The 22669-nt window shown below is 38.1% G+C and overlaps 1 protein-coding gene across 1 annotated transcript in view; it reads left to right on the top strand.

The window, feature by feature from the left end:
* Positions 1-22669, top strand: part of DOCK4 (dedicator of cytokinesis 4) — a 475175-nt gene that overhangs the window by 421779 nt on the left and 30727 nt on the right. Inside the window, exons 33-38 of the mRNA XM_061197939.1 lie at positions 2218-2313; positions 3181-3241; positions 7361-7454; positions 15126-15274; positions 17541-17627; positions 19441-19545. Of these exons, the coding sequence (XP_061053922.1) occupies positions 2218-2313; positions 3181-3241; positions 7361-7454; positions 15126-15274; positions 17541-17627; positions 19441-19545 (592 nt within the window). The remainder of the gene's footprint in view (positions 1-2217; positions 2314-3180; positions 3242-7360; positions 7455-15125; positions 15275-17540; positions 17628-19440; positions 19546-22669) is intronic.

Genomic DNA, 22669 nt, shown 5'->3' with positions numbered 1-22669 from the left:
ATATGAAATAGAAACAAGGACCTACTGTATAGCACAGGGAACTATATTCAATGTCTTGTAATAACCTATAATGAAAAAGAATCTGAGAATGAATATATATACATATATATGTATATATATAACTGAATCACTTTGCTGTACACCTGAGACTAACACAACATTGTAAATCAACTATACTTCAGTTTTTAAAAATGGTTTAAAAACATTAGAAAAGAATGATGCATCGTTAATGCTCTTTTGACATGTATGTAAAGTCTAGTACATTAGTTCATGTAGCAACCATTTATCATTTTAGTGCCTCAAAAAAAGAAAAGAAGAAATCACCTTTCACTGTGATTAGATGAGTTCCCTGTGTACTCATCATGGGCACATCAGCATGATTCTAGACCAAATAGAAATATACCAAATTATAGATCAGTGTCACCCAAGTTATCTAGAGAGACTCTTCTCTTCTTGTCTGATAGCTTCTCCTTATCAATGTGTATCAGGTAAACTGGGAGGGCAAGCTTCCCCACACAAAGAACTAGCCTGGCCGAGAAAGTAGATGAACTGGGTTCTAGGCTTGGTCCTGATATTTGGGTCTTGAATTAGTCAAGGAAACAGGCTCTGCAGAGCTGTGCCTCTTTTTACAAGAGGATTCTGTAGCTCAGATTTCTTACTGCAGCCAGAGGCTGTGCAAATTAATGAAACTCATGCCTATAAAAGAAGTCTCTATATATTTTTAGAATTATTACCTAACTTGAGTTCTTTGTTTTTCAGCCTCTAAAGTATATGAGGTGTGGGCTGTCACTTGGGAAGATTTCTCCATCATCCTGCATTGCTTTGGCAGGCAGATTTTCATTTGAGTACTTGGTTCAATACCAGTTTGGCATTTAAGCTTGAAACAGGTGCTTCTCAGAGGCTTTTTAAAAGAAAACACATTTAGAACAAACTTGGGGACCTTTCCCTGGGGGATTAGTCGGGCAAGTTCCATCCCTTCATGTGCTATTTCTTCCCCTCTTCCCCCTCCTTAATCTAGGAAACAGTTCAGAATAAACCAGAAAAACAAATGATCAGGGATGCGTAGGCACCAGATGAGGAGATAAGACAGAGGGCTGGGCACTGGAATGGTAATAGCAAGAAGAAGCAGTGGGGAGTGGGAAGGAAGATTGAGAGAGAACGTAGCCACAGAGCAAAAAAAAACAGCTTTGACAAAATAGCTTTTTTTCTACTAAGCGCAGTATAGGATAGGCTGAGACGGTACTTGTACGAAATGGTTTCTCTCTATGTTATTCCTGAAACCAAGATGAAAGGGAAACAACATTTTAGAAATAATGATCATTAAATTTAGGAGGGCAAAGTATCCTCATATTGTCATGCCTATGTTCTTACTTTTTTCTTTTGGGGAAAGTTCAGTCGTAAAGGTTTTTGCCAAGTATATGGTTAATTTGCCGAGAGGTGGGAGTCAAAGTAAAACAGATCCTAATTATTACGATTGTTATTGTTTTGTGTTTACATAACAGTGCCTCTGCTCCGAGGTGCTTAAGATTAGGGAAGATGTAGGAGGAGAGATGTGGTTCGGTACTTGTCATCAATCTGCTGTAACAACCACATAGAAAATCCTCTGTGATTAATGACAAAATGAATGAAGCTGTTGAGTGAGTGCACAGATAGTACAATATGTATTGAGTGGGCAAATGTTAAGTGAAAGGAAAAAATGCAAAACGTCATACCGTCTGTACAAGGATTTTCCTGTAGCAGTTGCATTGCAGTAAAATTGCTTGGATGAAGATGCATTCCACTGAGAGGTAGGAAAACATTTTTATGTGAATAAAGCAAGATCTTACTTAAAAGTAAACTTAGAGGCACTCCTGTTTTCGCTTTTCGCAGTGTGGTTTGGTGTGGTGAGGCGCAAGCCTCTGTTAGTGTAAGAGAGAAGCTAGGAAACAAGGTCTTTGAGCTGTGAGGTGCTTGCATATTTTGAAAATATGATTTATATGCATGTGTTCGTATTTGATGACTTGGATAATGAAAATCAATTTGCTTTGTCAATGCTTCCTGGATTAGAATTCCACTATTTGGTCCCTATCCTAGGTAAGACATTGTTTGCAAATTGTGCTACTTGTGAGATGTTGCAGTGGTTGCTAAGGCATTTAAGGTATTGATGAAAGTAAAATGGTTGTCATGGTGACTGATAAAAATAAATGTTGAAAATGCCCTGGGTTCTTTCTTTTCCAGTCTACTAAAGAAAATTGAGCGGGAAACATGGAGGGAGAGTGGTGTTTCATTAATCGCCACTGTAACTCGTCTAATGGAGAGGTTGTTAGATTACAGGTAAGCCGAGCCCACCCCCCGCCCTCCCGGTTTTCCAGATATGCTGCGCTCCACTTAGAAAGTCAGAGAGTTAGAATACAGTCGACATTGCCCTTGAGTTAATCACTCAAAGAATTGATAATCAGACCGTGGAACCTTGAGCAGTAAAATAACAGACTTCTAACTAGCTGGTTCAGAGTTTTTTCTTTGTTTTTCCTTTTTTATGTTTTGTTTTGCAGGTTTTGACAGTCCTTTTAAAGTCTCAGTGAATTGAGAGAGTCCTGTTATTAAAGAAATCTTTTTTTTTTTTTTTTTCTTGGTGTTTAGACTCACCCATTAGAACCAGTAGATCCATTCATCTTAGGGTGACGACAGTGAAACAGACAATTGTACAACCATGCTGCTTTCTTATAAAAGGAGAGGGGGGGATGAAACTCACACCGTTAGCTTTCAGAGACATCATTTTTTGATTTTGAAATGATCTAAACTGTTGAAGCAGTTCATCCCACTTAAAGGCATGGTGTTTTAAGAATAAACGCCTCATTCTCACTGCTGATGGCCAGGCTTAGCAGATCCTTCTCACCCCAAGTAAGAGGTGTGTAATAACACACCTTCACCCCTCCTCTTCCTGGAGCCACCCCCCCCCACCCCGCGGTGAAATTCTCAGCGACACTGGTGCTCAGGAGGGTCTGACCGCCCCCCTCCCCAGCCTCTCCCAAGCTCACGCTTCCTGGGGCACTGCCTCTATTCTGCTGAGCCTTCACAGCAACTTGCAAATTGCCTCTAGTCTCTGACAGTTCCTTTTTTTTTTTTTCTTCCTAAAAGAACAAACTGTGTTCGCCCCTAGGAAGGAAGTTCTGAGTTCTGACTCTTGCTTTTTGTTTTTAGGGACTGCATGAAAATGGGCGAGGTAGATGGCAAAAAGATTGGCTGCACCGTGAGCCTCCTGGTTCGTAAACAGTTTCGCTTTTCCTCCTTATATCCTAATGTTCGCTTTTTCACAGAAATACTGTGTTTTGTTTGTTTTTCAGCCACCATGTGTCTTTATCTGGGTGTTTCTTAGAAGAGTTTAGAAGTGTTTTTGCTTCAGGTTGAATTAAATGCCAGAAAATTACGAGCTTCGAACATTGCAGAATGTTCCCACTGTAAGATCCCAGAGTGATGCCAGGCTTCTCCTGTTGCATCGCTCCTCTGCCCTGGAGTCTTTTGTTGCTCTCCTAGGGAAAAGCATGATGTCCCTGGAGAAAAGTCTTTTTACTTTTGTGTAGACAGTTTCTTTCTGCCCTTCTTATATGTATTCTACGTTTTAGTAAATATGAATGTTCTTTTCTGAACAAATGACAGTTTCCTATTTAGCACATGAATTCTCACTCTCTAGCTTCTTTGCAAATTAAATCCATAATACCGCTGTTGTTAAGTTGTGGATTATAACTAGGATGGCCACATAATTTCTCACCCAAACAAGACATTTTTGAGAATAAAAATAAATATTGGGTAAGGATAATAGGCTACACCAGAACAGTTCTAGGAACACAAAATTTGTACTGAAATGTCTCATAACTAATTACCAAATAGAATGGTATTCTCACTACAGAGCAAAAGAAGGAGTATACATTCACATTCCTTTTTCAAATTTTAATATAGTATAAATTGATGCTCTTCATAATTTACCTTAATCAGATTTAAAATACAGGAATGCGTTGTGACTGCTTTGGTTCTAAATTAGTGAATATCATGGTTTGTTTTTCTTGTTTTGCAGAATAGGTGATACTTCACCATCTATTCTAAGTACTTGCACAGACAGAATTCTAATTCTTACTCTGACCCACATGAGTCTCTCACATGCCTTTTTTTCTCTATTTGTCTGCACCTTAAAATTTGTTTTGTCCCCCATTCTGATTCTGTCCTGTCTTAGCTCATCGATTTCAGGTTTTTTTGTTTTGTTTTGTTTTGTTTATTCCCCTCACAGCCCCTCTTCAGAGCTCAGGATTTTTCGCTTTCTTATGACTGTCTTTTTAATCTGTTTCCCTAATTTGTCTTCTCACTGTACTATTCTTCATCTCTGAGTATATGACTTTATCCTTTTTTACCACGCCTACCACTTCCTCTTCATTTTTGCATTTAATTGTTACACCTCCACCTCCAATATCAGTTGCTAAAAATAGTAAGACCTGAGCATCCTCTATCAGGCCACCTCTTGTTATGCAGTTTCTTCTGTAATTTTTATCATCAGACCCAACAGTAACCTGCAGGCCATCAGGACAAGCTCACTGGGTCAACCCATTATCTCTCCTCTTAGCACTTATTTCTAACCTTGAGCACAGTCATTTCCACTTTTAAATTTCCCTTCTGTGCTTTCCCAGCTTTTTGCCAGCCTTTCACCCCTCAGCCTGATCTCCTTCCACGTCCCTGCTTGTACATCAGTATTTGGGGAGAAAAGCCAAGTGCTCTGTCAGCTTCAGGTTTTCTCAGTTTACCTCCTTAATCTTGACTCTACCCCAACTCCAAACACAAAGTCTCATAAATAGCCTCAAAGGAAAGCCTTTACCTTTTTCCAAAGGAATCGTCTTCCATTGTCTCCATCTCCTTTCACAGCGCCCTCTGTTTAGAGGTACACGAATAAATGTAGACCCTAGGTTCATTTCCTCAACCGGTATAACAGGAGAGATCATTTCCTTGGATGAAAGAATGAATACTTCCACCTAAATGTGTTTATTCTAGTTTCCCAGTAGGAATAAGCCAGAGACTTAATAAATAAAATCAGTGGCCCCATCAATATCCACTTGAGACAATGAATTTATCTTGCTAGTTTTGCACTGACCAAGAATAGTCCTTATCAGACTTTCCTGGTGGCACAGTGGTTAAGAGTCCATCAGCCAATGCAGGGGACATGGGTTTGAGCCCTGGTCCAGGAAAATCCCACATGCCATGGAGCGTGCACCACAAGTCCATGCACCGCAACTACTGAGCCTGCGCTCTAGAGCCCGCGAGCCACAACTACTGAGCCCGTGTGCCGCAACTACTGAAGCCCACGCGCCCTAGAGCCTGTGCTCCGCAACAAGAGAAGCCACCTCAATGAGAAGCCTGAGCACCGCAACGAAGAGTAGCCCCCGCTCGCCACAACTGGAGAAAGCCCGCGCGCAGCAACAAAGAACCAACGCAGCCAAAAATAAATAAATTTATTAAAAAAAAAAAAAGAATAGTCCGTATAGAAGATGCTAACGTTTTGAAAGCTGTTCTAATTTCAACCAGCACCCGACTACTTATTATTAAAGGACAAAATATATAACTTTGAAGCTAATCTTTTTAGCTTCTACTCCGTATGGAAAGTTTTTGATTTCTAGCTGCAGTATGGTTCTCTTTAACCACTCCCTCCCTCCTAGAGTTTTTTCTTAACTTTTTGGAAAGATCAATTCCAGATTGTCTTCAGGAGAGCTCTGGCTTTCTTTACAAGATCAGAGTTAAACTGTAGTATTAGGCTGGTAAAAATGGGTAATCTTTGACATGACTAATACAAGGAAATGTAATTATTGTTCTGTTCTTTGTGTCACTAGTTTTGCCAGACATATGTGAAAGATTCTCATCTGCTGACTGGAGAGAGCTTTTCTTTTTTTTCAAGAACTATTCATTTACAGAGTGATCACTTATTTGGTTCCCAAAGAAATCTGCTTCTTACCAGACAGCTATTAGAACAAATTATCCTTTAATAACATAAAAGCCTGCTATGAGGTTGTTAAATTTATGTTTATGGTACAACAATTCTTGCTAATTAAAATGATTTTGGTTATAATAGAGATATGAAGAACATTGTTTACTTAGCTTTTTAAAGAATGCCAAGATCTACAAGACACAAGACGAAAAGTGGAAGGATAATGGTATAAACTGGAAAAAAATATTTTTTATGATGCGTTCAACTAAATGTCAGTGTCTCGAGGTTAGAAGAGTCCTCATACTGAAGAATGGACACCTGTTAGGTAGTGGCCAGAAAGTACATTGACAGAAGTTCCTCAGGCTTTGAGCCCAAGTACAATTTAAGCAGCCACATTGGCTAGTTTGGTCCATTACCAAAGCACCTCTCTAGCTAATCAACTCCAAAAACGTTTAGAATTCCTGGCCTTTCCCCCTTAGAAAAACCTGTCACTGCTTCAAGTCAGCAGATTTATCCCCCCCATCACTATTCATTTTCCCTTCTTCTACACCAAGTAGCATCTGTCAAAATAACAACAGCAGTAGTAATGATAGCAGTTCAGATGGCTTAAGCAGGGATTTCATAATGTACAATGATCTGCTTTCTAAAATTGCCTTATATAGAGTCTCACAGCATCGTGCTTTTGCTGGACTCCAGCTTCTTACACTTTTGCTCGTATGTTTACTAAGTTCAGTGAGGACTAATGTACTGTCTAATGTGGTAAAGGAGTGTATGTGGATGCCTATAAAGTGTACCTTTAAAATGGCAACATAATGTGTCCAGGTAAGTCAGAGTTGAGTTTTTGGTGACAAATGTTAAAACATTTTAGAGAAGTTTAATAAGATCCAGATACCTTTTTTTAATAAACCAAATATTTTCAATAAGCATGGCCCTGTAACAGTAATTTGAAATTAAATCTCATATTAATCCCTTTATGTTATAGTCATAAACTGGAAACCTTTAAAATAAAATAAGTTTAAAATTAAAGAAATTATCCTTTGACTATCCATGATCAAATTTAACAAACAGGTTAATCTCTTACATATTTTTAATATTTTTAGTTGAATAGGCTGATTGTCCACTGGCAGTTAAACTAACAAAAAAACAACAGAAAGTAACAAATGAAATGTGAATCAGTGGTAATAACATCCCCCCAGGAATTACCAGCCTATTCAATAAATGATCGGTAATGTTTAATACAGACAGTGCTGAGTTAAAAATATGTCACTGGGTCTCCTTACTTAATCTTTTAAAGACATTTATACAGAAAAATTCATCTGTTCTCTTGGTTCAAGATATCAAACTTCAAGCAGAGTAAAAGGCAGATACTTGCCAACCTAATTGTTGAGGAATTATCCATGCTTGTACTCTTTTTTATAGAACTTCTATAAGACTGAACTGAACAAGGAAGAGATGTATATACGCTATATCCACAAACTCTACGATCTGCACCTCAAAGCACAGAACTTCACAGGTAATTGTGTCTTTTGGCTCAGGTTGGGGGAAGTGGGCAGGTCACTGGTGTAATAAAAATAATAACTCCTCTGTTTTTTTTTTTTTTTTTTAATTTTATTTATTTATTTATTTATTTATGGCTGTGTTGGGTCTTCGTTTCTGTGCGAGGGCTTTCTCCAGTTGGGGCAAGTGGGGGCCACTCTTCATCGCGGTGCGCGGGCCTCTCCCGTTGCGGAGCGCAGGCTCAGTAATTGTGGCTCACGGGCCTAGTTGCTCCGCGGCATGTGGGATCTTCCCAGACCAGGGCTCGAACCCGTGTCCCCTGCATTGGCAGGCAGACTCTCAACCACTGCACCACCAGGGAAGCCCTCCTCTGTTTTTTTAATTAGAGCTGAGGACTCAAGCATTTCTCCTTTAAAAGTGGAATTTATTTTTAATTAGATTTATGTTTCTAAGTACTCTATGTTTTTAATATATTGGCTTTTTTTTTTTTTTTTTTTTTTTACTATATCTCTTTGTGTAGTTTTTTTAGAGGTTGCTTTTGGGATTATAAAAAGCAACCCTTCACGGTCTACTTAAAGTTAGTATTTCACCACTTCAAGTTAAATATAGGAACTTTACGACCTCCCCACTTTACATTGTAGTGTCATAGGTATTACATCTAGGTACATTGAAAACTCCATCGGATAATGTCATAATTTTTAAGTCATATCTATTTTAAAGAATTTAAGAGGATAAAAATAATCTATTATATTTACTCAGATATTTACCATTTCTGTTGGTCTTTCTTCATTCCTGAAATTCTCAATTTTCCTCTGTTAACATTTCCATTCAACTTAAAGAACTTGTTTTAGTATTTCTTTTAGAGCAGATCTAATAGTGAAGAATTCTTAGTTTTCCTTCATCTTTATTTTACCTTCATCCCTGAAGGAAATGTTTGCTGGATAGTGTCTTTGTTTGGACAGTATCTTTGTTTCAGTACTTTAAAAATGTTGTTTTACTTTCTTCTGGCCTCCATTGTTTCTGATGAGAGATCTGTAGTCATTTAAATTGTTCCCCTGTATGTAATGTGTAATTGTCTCTGGTTGCTTTCGAGACTTTATCTTCGGTTTTCAGCAGTTCAGTTATGATATATATGGGCATGGTTTTCTTTAAGTTTATCCTGGTTGGGTTTGCTGAGTTTCTTGGATCTATAAACTTATTTCCTTCACCAAATTTGGGAAGTTTCTTATTATTATTATTTCTTCAGATATATTTTCTGCACTGATTCTCTCTTTTGGGACTCCAGTTTTGTGGATGGCCAGTTTTATGACCTTTTGGTATCATTCTATAAGTTTCTCAGACCCTGGTTTGTTTTTTGGTGTTTTTTTTTTTTTTTTTCAATTTTTCTTCTTTCTGTTTTTCAGATTGGATCATTTCGCTTGATCCATTTTCAAGTCCTTTGCTTCTCCTCTATCATTTCCATTCAACTATTGAGCCCTTCCAGTGAAATTTTTCATTTTTATTTTTATTATATAATTCTAAAATTCTTATTTAGCTATTTTTTTAATAGCTTCAATTTCTTTGCAAAGAACATGTATCTTTCTATTTATTTCACGGTTGTTCACTTTTACTTCAAGTAGCATGGTTGTAATAACTGTTTCTTAGTATTTGCCTATAATTTCAACAACTGAATCATCTTGGAATTGGCATCTGTTATTGCCTTTTCCCTTTGAGATTTGTTTAGTTTTCCTGGTTCTTTGAATGTCAAATGATTTTGGATTATATCCTGGGCATTTTGAATATTATGAGAGTTCATCTTCTGGAGAATGTTGACTATTTTTATTTTAGCAGAAAATCAGTTAGTTTCGGACCTCAAGTCCTGAGCCACCTTTTGAAGGTCAGTTTAGTTATCAAAGCCTTTGCAGCACTTTTCCTGGTCTTTCCTGCATGTATGTCACCCAGGGAGAGTCTGGGACATGGACATTTATCTATACCATAATTCATTTATCACAATCTTTGTTACGTTGATTCTAGTTCATTCTACACATTTGCAGCTTGGGGGTGAGCCCAGGAAGTCATACACAGAATTTAAAACTTCCTTCTTCCATCTCCTTCCTCTCTCTGATATTTCTCACTCTTCCCATCTCCCAGGGGCTCCTTTTCCTAGTACTCTCACTTGATCAGAGCCAAAGTACTCAGAGCCAAAGTACTCAGAGCCAAGGCTTGATCCTCCACACTATGATGTACTATGTACAGTTGGTCTCCCTGGGGACAAAGCAGTGAAAGGAAAGAGAAAAATGGAAGCTGCTGCTGCTGCCACTGTGATTGCCCCTGTTGTCACACTTCAGGTTTACAGCTTTGTCCCTGGGACTCAGAGTGGACCAGAAGAGTCAAAAGTACTCCATCCCACAGAAGGTCCTCTTCCCAGTCCTATGACTAGAGGAACTTTTCTTGTAGCTTTTTCTGTCTGTTTCCATTTGCAGTTCCAGGAGACAGGGGAGGCTAAGCCAGGAGATAGAAAAGGCAAAAAATAAAAACAAGGAACTCACCACTCTGTGGTCCTTCTTTTGAGTATTGATTTTCCTGTTCTGTCTACCTTCTCATTTACTGTTCAGAATTCTCCAAGAGTTGCTTTACATATTTTGTCTGGGGTTTTTAGTTGAATCAGTGGGAAAGATACACTAGAATGTGCTTACTACATCTTAACGAGAATGAGAACCCTTTAATTGGATTTAGGAACTACAGTACTTAGTCTTCTGCCACACTGTTCTTCCAAAGACCTCCTGAATCATGGTTCCTCCCTCAGCTTTAAAAGAGTAAAGGAACCTTTCTGAAGTGGTACTCATGTTCCCAGAATTTAAATATGCCTCTAGCTACAGTTCCACTGTATCACTTAAGAGCATCACTGTTTACTCTTAAACTGGAGACTTCATGATACCTTTGATGCCTCTTATTCACGAAGTGCTATCGGTTCTGCTTCCTAAACATCAAAACCATTTCCTTTTTATTATTTCCAGTTTCACTGCCTCAAATAGGCCTTCATCATCTCTCACCTGGACTGCTTCCTAACTATCCCCAGAGTTACCTCAGCAAACTTTAACCTGCAGGCAGGCCAGCTGATTTTGTAAAGAAAGTTTTATTATAACTGAGCCACACCCACTTAATTACATATCGTCTAAGGTTGCTGTTGTGCTCCACTAGCAGAGTTAAATAGTTGCAACCCAACACAGCTAAAAATAATAAAATAAATAAATAAATAAATAATAATTTAAAAAATAAAGGAATTCCTTTAAAAAAAAATAGTTGCAACAAAGTTGTAGTGTGGCCTGCAAGCCTAAATTATTTACTTTCTGGCCCTTTGAGAAAATTTTGCCAACCCCTTCTCTAGATATAACTCTGTCAGTTCATGTCTTCTACAAAATAAAGCTGAAACTCTTTATTCAGAGCCCATCATAATTGAACCAACACCTGTCTGCTCAGCCTCATCTTACCTCTCGCACGACATTCCTAATTTTTATCCTTAAGAGCCAGCCCTTATATCATCTTTTCCATGAAGTTTTTACCTTCCTTCACTTCCCTCATCAACTCCATGACCCAGCACTCCCTGCCATGGGCTGAGTTGATATTTCCAACTCTTTTCCCATTGTAATTTTTTCTGATTTCCATTAAAACATTTATCATGTTTTTATTCATAGTTATATAAGGTGTGTGTGTGTGTGTGTGTGTGTGTGTGTGTGTGTGTGTGTGTGTGTTAATAGGTACATAGGTAGGTAGTAGAGAGATCTTTAGTTGAAGGGTAAGTTCCTTGAGGACAGAGGTGATGTTTTCTTCTTCTTAGTCTTCTCAGTTCTTTGACCAGTACCTAGCAGTGTGAGATTTAAATAAATGCATTACTAATGAATGCACTCAATGAGATTTTAATACCCTGAGAGCAGATTTCTCTCCTTCAATATTGGTAATTCCTTAATCACTGAGGAAGCCCCAGTATCTCTTCACACAGATGTGCTGATAGTTTTGATTAAATAAACTAAGATATTTGAGCTGACTCTGTTGTCTGGGAGTTTTAAGTGGTCATTTTAAAGTAGTTTATAGCCAATTTTTGAGAGAAATGGTGAACCTAGTTTTTCTATCTATGAAAACAACCTAGTAGACTTGTTTTATTTTAAAGTCCATAAAAAAAAGAAATGAGAGAGGGAAGTGAGGACAAGCTCTTGCAGATATGTAACAGATGCATTTTGGTTTTCTGAAAATCCAAATCTGTCTATTTTGGAAACGAATAAATCTTTTTTCTTTAATTTGTTTACTCAGCTTGCAGTTTTTATGTTCCCCAAAGTCATAAGAAATAAGTTCTTTTCCTATATAACATTTTTCTTATTTCTCTTCTGTCCTCATTTTTGTGTGTCCTTGGAGAAAGTGAAATTGATGGAAAAACTTCTCTATCTTTATAGGATTCAGTTTAAATGGCTTAACCCTTTCCAGCCCTCTGTGACAGTGCCCTCCATTACTTGATTCATCTCCACTCTTCTCCTGTGTTATTTTTTTTTGCATATTGGTGTCCTCATTGTATACATCTCAAAACGATGGAATGAGATAGCCCATATTTAATTATGTGATGATGCCTTTTGTTCAGAATTATAAACACTTTTAAAAACATTGTCTATTGGAAATTTTGGATGTGATTCATCCTTCTCTTTTCAGTATGTAGTATTGTCTTCTAAAGATGTAGAGGAATAAGTATAGAACATATCATAATAAAACATCTACAATTTGTTAATGTGTTCAAACAACCTTAGTAGTCTGTTGTTAACACCTCAAAGGCATACATGTTTCCTTTAATGCTTCCTTTACACACACTGTTTACCTCAGGTATACATCATGATTTTCCCGAATCAAATTCTGAAACAGGTGTAATTTGTTTTCACACCTTTCCCATGTCACCATTCTGTCATTTGTCAGCTTCCTCTGCTAGCCCACCAATGCTTACTTGTTTTTCCACACTTCCCGGGGGCAAGGCACCCACACCTGACCTTCCAGCCATCCCCTGGACCTTCCCAGGGCAAACATGATTTGGAAAGCAGTTTAGGGATTAGAAACTCTTCATTGCTCCCTCTTTTTTTCACTTTTTTATTGTGGTAAAATATACATAACATAAAATTTACCATCTTAGCTATTTTTCAGTGTACAGTTCGGTGGCATTAAGTACATTGACATTGTTGTGCGACCATCACCACCATCTGTCTCCAGAACTTTTTCACCTGCCCAATCTGAAACCCTGTACCCATTAAACAATAACTTCCCATTTTCCCCTCCCCCAGTCCCTGGGAGCCACCATTCTACTTTCTGTCTCTGTGAATTTGACCTTCATTGCCTTTTAGGTACCACCCTGCGGGCAGCTGCAGGCTTCAGCTGTGGAGGGGTTCCCTCCGTCCTCACCCCTCCCCCTTTTCACTGTGACATGGTTAGTCTCAAGGGTATTTTTTGAGTGCTCAGGGAGACACACAAGAAATTTGAGAGACAAAGATGATAATTCCTGAGCTGTGTCACTAAGAGAAAATAGGAGTTATTTAGTAGCTAAAGCGGAAAGGCTGTGAAGGACCATAGGTGTCAGTTGGTGTGATAAGTGAGGGGAACCTTAGTTTGTACGGATAACAGGAGCAAAGAGTGTGGACGGAAAAACAAAGACACACATGGGGTTTTCTTAGGTGCTTGGCATGATAAGAATATGTGGGTAATTAAAGATTAGGAAATTATCTCAGGAGGCCTCAGAGAAAAGTAGAAGGCTATTCAAATACAGCACAGCTCTGATGATCTGGTTATTATCATCACCATTCTTGTCCTCTGTAAAGCAGTCTTCCATGGCAACCTACATTGTGGCGATTCAGCTGTTTTTGCATCCACTTATTAACCAACACCCTTTAGCGGGTATTCCCTCTCTCCATCTCACCACAAGAAAGGGTTTGTCCAGTGCCCAAGCAAGAGAAGCCACCTCTGTCCCTGGTGGGCAGCTGCCTCTGGGTCAGGATGCATCTTGTTTCATTCAGCAAAAGCTGATGATGGGGTCAGGGGGCTGGAGGCTTCTTAGGAGAGACAGTGGCGGGCTCCTTCTTCCCTGTAATAAGTGGGGGGACACTGGGAAAATGTGAGCGGAGGGACCATATCATGGGCAGCCTTCTCTGTCACTTTAGGAAATATGAATTTGTTCTGTTAGTTACTTAGAGTCATTGGCTAGTTTTAATCAGGGGAGCAAGGTGATCATTTGCAGTGAAGGAAAGTCATATTGGTAACAGTACACAAACTGAATGCTGGGGGATAAGAGACTGCTGGTGGGTGATGAAAGCTTTTGCTACAGTCATTGAAGCTACAGGATTGAGCTCACCAAAGGTAATTAAAGAGGAAGAACGGCCAGAGCCTGTGCCTTACAGGACTTCTACACTTGAGAGAAAAGAGAAAAGTGATAGGAATCTAGCTCTTTATCACAACTATATGTTATACATTGAGATAGCCAAATCATAGTACTAGAACTTAACATGTTACTGAAGAGCTTTATGTGTAGTTACCCTTAAAGCAAATAAGTGAAAAAAAGAATTACCATTTATGGATATTGTGGTAAAAGCTCCTGCTGTGTCTTTTGAGACGTGTGTGGAGGTGGTAGTTAAATGGATAAATAACATAAAGGTTTGTTCATTTTATTCAATGCAGTAAATGAGTTGGCTATTATAGTGTTAGATTATTATTATTATAGTCCTTCATCGGTGACAGTGAATTCTGGTTCCTATTCTTGATGTATTTGGCCATATTTATGGTTCAGGAAAAGAAGAGACCTGCAGAATGGCAAGTATTCTATTAAATACAGTAGCTGTCAACTATGCTTAAGCCTGTCGGTCACCATTTTCACGCGTGTGTATAGAATGTCATCTCTTTTCATGTTTCCCCAAGAAATTCCAACCACACCAAACATGTCATGACTTCAGTAGCCATTACTGAAGATTTGTTGGGGCTAACCATGGGGGTCATAGCACACAGCCCCCGCAGTTTGTTCTCTCTCACACACACACATACACACACACACTGCTTATCCAATACTTTTACTCTTTCTTGTCCTTCCTCTGTTGCTAGATTTAAAAAATTTTTCTTCTCTGAACTCAGCTCCTCTCTAGCTTTGCCCCTCCTAAATTCTGCCTGTACCCTGACCCCCCCAACACACACACACACACACAGCACTCTCAGATTTTTCAGCCTTTTATTATCCAGGAGAATTTAGCTATCATTTTTTGCTTCCTAAGCATGCCCTTTGGAAGATGCCCATAGTCCCACTCCAAGGGATTTACCCGTGAACTTCCTAGCAAACAAAGGCATGTCTCCCCTACCTACATCTTTGAACCAGCTACAGAGATACCCTTAAACATTTTATTATCATATGCTGGTAGCATATGAACATTATGGGGGGAAAAAAAAAAAGAAGGGAAGGAGAGAAAGACAGAGAGAATAAAGAGAACCAAAAGATCAAACACAAATCTGGGATAATTCCATCTCCCAGGGGAACTCATCATTCATTAACCTTCTGTTGCATATATTCTGGACATTTTTTTCTTTAGTATCATGACATTCAGAAAATAGTATTTTCTCCAATATGTCCCAAACCAGCCCCGTTTGAAGGGAGGTTCTTTGGGGTCCTGTCTCGATCATCACCTTCCCACTTGAATTTCAGAGGCCGCGTATACTCTCCTGTTATATGATGAGCTGCTGGAGTGGTCTGATCGGCCCCTCCGGGAGTTCCTGACCTACCCCATGCAGACAGAATGGCAACGCAAGGAGCACCTGCACCTCGCCATCATCCAGAACTTTGACAGAGGCAAGGTAGGTGGCCCCGCCCACCCGTGGCATCTCCCAAGGTGATTGTCACATTTCCTTTATTTCTAGTTCATTGATGGCCACCTCTTCAAGCAGGGGCCCTCGAATTTCAATGTGCATTAAAGACTCCAAAGAGTTTATTGAAATTAAGATTCCCAGGCCCTACTCCTGGACATTCTGATTAAGTAAGTCTGACTTGAGGCAAGGGATTCTGCAATTTTAACAAGGACTCCAGGAAATTCCAATGTGTATGAACATGGGACCCCACCTTGAGAAACACTGATCTAGAGGTTTTGACACCCAGGCATTTTATTATCTGAAAAACCATTATCACACCTCACTCAGCTCCCCAAAGTGGCATGTAGTAATCTGCCTCCTTCCACTTTTTTTTTAAGGTAAAATAAATGAAACTAAATTTGTTTACAGCATTTTATGGCATCCCATCATATACTGAGAGTTCCCATGGGGTGTTGAAAACCTCCCTGAGCTAATAAGGCAATGCAGCACATCACCTCCCTGCCCCCTGCTCCCTCTTCAAGGGTTTGCAGTGCTCTTGAAGAAAAATAATTGTGAATCTGACCCCAGTTGATTTGAACACTTGGATGCTTTGGTGATACGTGTCTTAGATTTACGTATATCTTCCAAAGTGCCAAGGTTAAATAGGAAATTAAAATACAACCAGTGGCTGTCGTTCTCTTATAAGACATAATTGGGTACACCTAAAAATTTGATGCAAGAGAATTTGCTTCTTTCCTATCCTCTTCTATTATTTATCAAACTACACTGACATATCGTTCATTACGTTAATAGCAAAGAAATGCCTCTGTGCCCTCCTGCAGTAAAGTTTCCACCCTTAAGATAAGCTGTTACAAAACCTCTGGCTGCATCTCTTGGCCCATTCTCAGGAGCTTGTGCTGGATCAGGGCTTGGAGACTACGGCCCATGGGTCACATTGTTCACTGCCTGTTTCTGTTCAGCCCACAATCTAAGAATCACTTTTACATTCTTAATTGGTTGAATGAAATCAAAAGAAGAATGATTTGACATGAGAAAATTACATGAAATTCCTTTTTCATTGTCTATAAAGTTTTATTGGAACCCAGCCAAGCTCATGTGTGTCTATACAGATGTGTTTTCATGATTTAACAGCAGTTGAGTGGTTGTGACAAAGGCTGTATGGTCCACAAAACCTAAAGTATTTACTGTTTGGTGAAGAAATTTGCCGATACCTGAGCTAGATCAAAGGATTTCTGCATTTCTCCTTAGAGTAACCAGCTGGGTTAAACCCTCACAATTTATGAGTGAAATTGGGCCAAACAGGGAATCCACTGTGCCAGTTGTGGATAATTGGGCCTTAGGGGTCGGTGGCAGTTCCCCCCACCCCAGCATTGAGGGCCTGTTTATTCATCTCCTTGACCATTGTGGAACAGCAGTTATTTCAAGATGATAATTTTGTTTCTTTGTTTTTTTACCTATACATTATTACTTTTTAAAAAAATTTTTATTGAAGTAGAGTTGATTTACAATGGTGTGTTAATTTCTTTGGTACAGCAAAGTGACTCAGTTGTACATATATTTTTTTTCATATTCTTTTCCATTGTGGTTTGTCACAGGCTATTGGATATAGTTCCCTGTGCTATACAGTAGGACCTTGTTGTTTATCCAACCCCTATATATACTAGTTTGCATCTGCTAACCCCAACCTCCCACTCCATCCCTCTCCTACCCCCAAAACCCTTGGCAACCACGTCTGTTCTCTGTGTCTGTGAGTCTGTCTTTGTTTCGTAGATATGTTGATCTGTGTTGTATTTTAGATCCCACATACAAGTGATATCATATGGTATTTGTCTTTCTCTGTCTGACTTACTTTGCTTTAGTGATAATCTCTAGGTTCATCCGTGTTACTACAAATGGCATTATTTCATTATTTTAGATGGCTGAGTAATATTCCATTGTGTGTGTGTGTGTGTGTGTGTATACACCACATCTTCAAGATGATAATTTTGAAATGACACCAGGAAATGTTGTTTTTGTGCCATATGTTAATGACTTGTGGTGGGTTATCATTTCCCACTCTCTAAAGATTTTTAATAGCTAACACGTTAACTACATGCTGTTTTCATGCTTAAAATTGCAGTGGTACCTTAAGGATAGGTTATAAAGGTTAAGAAGTAAGGCTTGATCATCTGAAAGCAGTCACCTCCTGACCTCTGGGTGGAAGTTAGTAAATGTTGTGAGATCATGAACATTTATGTCATTCACTTGTCCACAGTGTTGGGAGAATGGCATCATCTTGTGCCGGAAGATTGCAGAGCAGTACGAAAGTTATTATGATTATAGAAACCTGAGCAAGATGAGGGTAAGGTACCTGGCTGCATCCTAATCGGGTTATGGAATCCTTTTTTGCTTAGCTTTCCAATATGGCGCTATGAAATTAGCTTTGTGATGGTCTTGATATGTCTTGCAGAAAAGCTTTTTAAAGATGCCTTTCCTCTGAAGCATACTCCTCTATTTATACAGAGAAACAACATGTTGATCTGTGTGATTTTTCTGATTAATATACAAAAAGGGAGCCCTTGATCTATTCTAAACACATCTGACATATGAAATATAAAATTTAACCCAAGATAAATACTTTCAGTTTGTTAAGGAAACTCTCCACACTATTAGAAGAGCTTGCCACTTGCATACAAATGTCTGTAACAATGTACCATTCTTAGTCCCATAATCTGCACAGCAAAATAGTAAAAATGACCAGCTGACACGTTTTTAAATATTTGGGGGTTAACTTCTATAGGTGTCAAATATTTTTCACTTCAGAAATATGTTTCTATTTGCTAAACTGAAACCAAGGTCTTAGTACCCAAGAGCCCAAGGAGTTTAATATTTTGTGTCCCTGAACAAATGTTTGATACCTTCTTTTCTTTCAAATTCATGCATGTCCCTCTGGTACTCCAAGTCCTGTTCTTTAAAGTCATGAACACTTGGTGTCATCTTGTAACACTTAAGCTCTTCAGGGTTTCTAAAACAGGATCATCAGCTTTTATATATACATTTTAAAAAAAGATGGTGATGTTGCCTTTTAATTCTGAGGTAGCAATTTAAGAGATGATCTCATAAACCTTTAACAGCTCAAAATCCCTTACACCACACGTGACTTTTTCAGCTGGCAGGAGCTGGCCCTGTACTTTGGGCGTAGTATTTCATGTCAGCAATTCATCGATATTTCTCCTAACATCAAAACCAAGGAGGAAAAGCCTTGTTTTAACTTCAGTCCATCATGCTGGCGCTGGCAGGCACTGCAGTTTTATATAAAAATGTTGTTGTGCTTCTCTGGGCATCCTGTCCCTGGAACAGAATCGAGGTTACAGTGTTTGCCCATTAGAGCCCTTGGGTGCCATAGTCACTAAGATTTTTATAAACCCAAACCATTGCACTTCATGCCAACTGCTCTTTTGGGTGCTGTTACTGGGGGCGGGGGAAGGGGGAATGTTTGCAAGTGAAATATTAGTCTTTCTGTGGAAACCCTGGGGATGATAATACCATGAATGGGAAACCGTAAGCTTTATGTACTTCGTAGTTCCAACCTTGTCAGAGACACACTTAAGAGCTTTCAGCCCAGACAGCACTTTGCACTATGGGCCCCCTTTGGTTTGGTTTATTGGTTTATCCCTGTCCAACCTGTACAAGGTTGCACCTTCCAAATGTCCCAAATTACCATGGCCCAGGAAAACCGAGTCCACAGGTGAGTACGAGAATTCTCCAGAATTTGCCTCGAACAGTTCATGTTAATTTTTATCTTATTGTGAAGAAAATATTTCCTCGATAGACCAGGTGCATAGAAATCATTCTCTCTGGTGAGAACACGTAATAATATACTCGATCCTTTAAAGCAGGGGTCAGGAAACTGCAGCCTGTGTGCCTCGCAGAATTGAGTAGTTGTGACAGGGACCATGTGGCCTGCAAAGCCTGAAATATTTTATTTTATCTGGTCATTTACAGAGTAAGTTTGCTGATCCCTGCCTTAAAGCACAGAAAGGGAGTCAAACCTTCTTTTCTGCAAACTGAACGAAAATGATGTTCTCCTTTTTATAGAAGAATATCCTCTTCTTTAAGGTGGTAGAGCTAAAAGATGAGATAAAATGATTAAAGTTTCCCCTGTTCTTTGCTAGATGATGGAAGCCTCTTTGTATGACAAAATTATGGACCAGCAACGTCTTGAACCAGAGTTCTTCAGAGTTGGATTTTATGGGAAAAAATTTCCATTTTTCTTAAGAGTAAGTAATATACTATTTAATTTGCTTTTATACTTCCAATATAGATATCCCAATCAAGCAAACTAAGATCTGAATGACATTTTATCCTTTTAAGACAGGGTAAAATAACGTCATGAGATTTTCTTTTAACTTTGTAGTTTGCAAACACACTCATTTAGAATGACTTGTTTTGAGTAATTTCCCAAGATTTCAAACAATCATTTGATTTTTCTTCTTAAGTTTCTAAGCTTACTATATCTTATGAGCAGTCTCTGGCAATTATAGTTGCTTCCCCTGTGTGATAGAGAGTCTCTCTTCAGAATGCGGTTTCCGTAGAGTTAACATTCGAGGGAAATGGCCGGAGTTGCAGAAAACATAGCGGTTTCACATTATGTACAAACTCTTCCTCCAGAATCACGTGAAGAGCGTTGTTTGGCCTAGTCGATTCTGTGAAAAGCTAAATGGCACTCAGCAAAGAGATGTAATTTATTGCTAGTAGAAACTATTTCTACAAAGGAAAATTTTCCAGACTTTCTAAGGTACCTACTGGATAGTAAAATACTTGATTCCATTCTCACTGTTGTTCACACTGTACCGAGTAGTCTCTTATGTGCTTGAATACTTATATAACATTTCGATAAGTAACATCCCACTTATACTTGCTTACCTAAAAGCATTGGTTGGGAGAGGAAATTCACCTCCCCAAGCAACTAAGGAGAAGTGTCTAGGATAATTTTGTAACACTGAGTGAATTCATTACAAACTTTAAATCTCAATATACAAATATTTTGGTATTTGTGTTGCCCTAAATACCTTGCTTTAACTGTCAGTACCTATGGATAGATACAGGATGGGGGTACTTGAAGGTGAACAGAGAGGAGAAAGATTTGACTTCATTGTTTCTTTAATAATCATTAACTTACCTGCCTTTCAGAATAAAGGTTTTATATATATAAAACTTTTATTCATATATATATATAAAATACCCAAACACCATAGGCAAAGATTGATTTAGTATTACATAGAACAAATGCTCAAATAACAAATCAGTCGTCTTTAACTGATTGAAATGACCGTGTATTTGGGTGCCACGCAGACATAAGTAAAATCTCTTTGTTGGATTAAAGAGGAGCCACATGACGTACCCGACCAGGGATGGAGCCCACAACCCCTGCATTGGAAGGTGAAGTCCTAACCACTGGACTGCCAGGAAAGTCCCAGAAAAAAGTGAACTTTTAGGTTAAAGAAAATATTATAGTATATATTATAATGTATATTATACATTAGATTATTATTCATCTATTTGTCTTTATACCAAATGAGTCATACAATATGATTTTTAATATTTTTTATAGAGAAAGCAGCCCACAAAAGTGTTGTAGCCCTGATCAAATTCTGAATTCAGCTAGCAAGTGTATTATGAAGCATCCTAGATGTCTATCTAGTATGTGCAATTAGTGTTAATTAAAAGTGTAAAGTTTTTAAAAATCAGAAGCAGTTTAGGAGCCATAATTTTAAAGGGAATTTAGCAAATTAGAGGACTGCATCGGCTAATAAAATGAATTTTGTTAAAAAGTCAATTGGAATAAATCAATCTCTATATCACTGTTCTTTTGAAAACAGCTTTTCTAGAAATAAATGGCATTTCCTTCAAAATGAAAGAGAAGGGTCACCCTCTATTGGTTTCTAAAGAGCACTGTACCCTTTGGAATCATGAGGCTAGACCTTTCTTTAGGAAATCAGATTCTAGTCTGTTCTTTGATTTAAAAACAAACGAATATCAACATTAAAAATTTCCTTTCATTGTTTGATCAATTTCCAGAAAATGTTTAAAGCTCAAATAAATTAATATATTTATATGATTGTATGATCAAAGTAGGTTTTTTTTACCCTCATGGAAAATGGGTTCTTTATTGACAATGTTTTATATGCATAGAATATGTTTGAGTAATGATTTGTCTAAGGAGAATGACTGAGGTCAAGGATGGGAAAAAGATTTACTTTTTATTGTATGCCCTGTACTATTTGGGAATTCTTTATACCACAGGTATGTATTTCCTTTTAAAAAAAAAAAAAAAAAAAGACGATTAAAAAAAAGTAAGTATTAATAAATACGACCCAGCAATTCCACTCCTAGGTTTATATAATCAAGAGAATTGAAAACATAGAGCCACACAAAGACATGTACACGAGTATTCATAGCAGCATTATTCATAATTGCCAAAACAAGGAAACTGTCCAAATGTCCATCCACTGATGAATGGATAAACAAAATATGGTACAGCTATACAATGGAATATTCAGCAATAAGAAAGGAATGAGGTAATGATATATGCTACAAAATGGTTGAACCTTGAGAATATTATAAGTGAAAGAAGCCAGTCACAAAAGGCCACATGTTATATAATTCCATTTATATGAAATGTCCAGAATAGGCAAATCTATGGAAACAGAAAATAGATTAGTGGTTGCCAAGGACTGAGGGGAGGGGAACTAGGGAGTGACTGCTAATGGGCATGAGTTCCTTTTTGAGGTAATGGAAATAATCTGAAATTAGATAGTGCTGATAGTTGCACAACTCTGTGAATATACTAAAAGCAACTGGATTGCATACTTCAAAAGGGTGAATTTTATGGTATGTGAACTACATCTCAGTAAAGCTGTGGTTTAAAAAAAAAAAAAAACATTGATAGAGGAAATGCTTAATTCCTCTTTATTTCTCAGAAACTCAAATATCAGACCCAAAATTTATGTTTATTCCAAAATGATTTAATACCATTGAATGACTTTACGCTTAGAGGAACTCCCCTGATTTTACAAACTGTTGTGATGTATAAGCATTTTTTTAGAACTGTTTCAGTTTTTCGAGTATTCAGATATTTATTTGGGGACTTCTGTAAGATGCAGGAAGGTATGTATTGTCTTATTTTATCAAACAAATTTATTATCTTTTTTAAAGAAGTTTATTTTATATTGGAGTATAGTTGATTTACAATGTTGTATTAGTTTCAGGTGTACAGCAAAGTGATTCAGTTATACATATACATATATCTATTCTTTTTCAGATTCTTTTCCCATATAGGTTATTAAAGAGTATTGAGTAGAGTTCCCTGTGCTATACAGTAGGTCCTTGTTGATTATCTTT

The sequence above is a fragment of the Eubalaena glacialis genome, chromosome 8, assembly GCF_028564815.1.
Source record: "Eubalaena glacialis isolate mEubGla1 chromosome 8, mEubGla1.1.hap2.+ XY, whole genome shotgun sequence".
NCBI classification, from domain to species: domain Eukaryota; kingdom Metazoa; phylum Chordata; class Mammalia; order Artiodactyla; family Balaenidae; genus Eubalaena; species Eubalaena glacialis.
The sequence above is the reverse complement of the archived record's forward strand: the minus strand, read 5'-3'. Positions and strand labels throughout refer to the sequence as shown.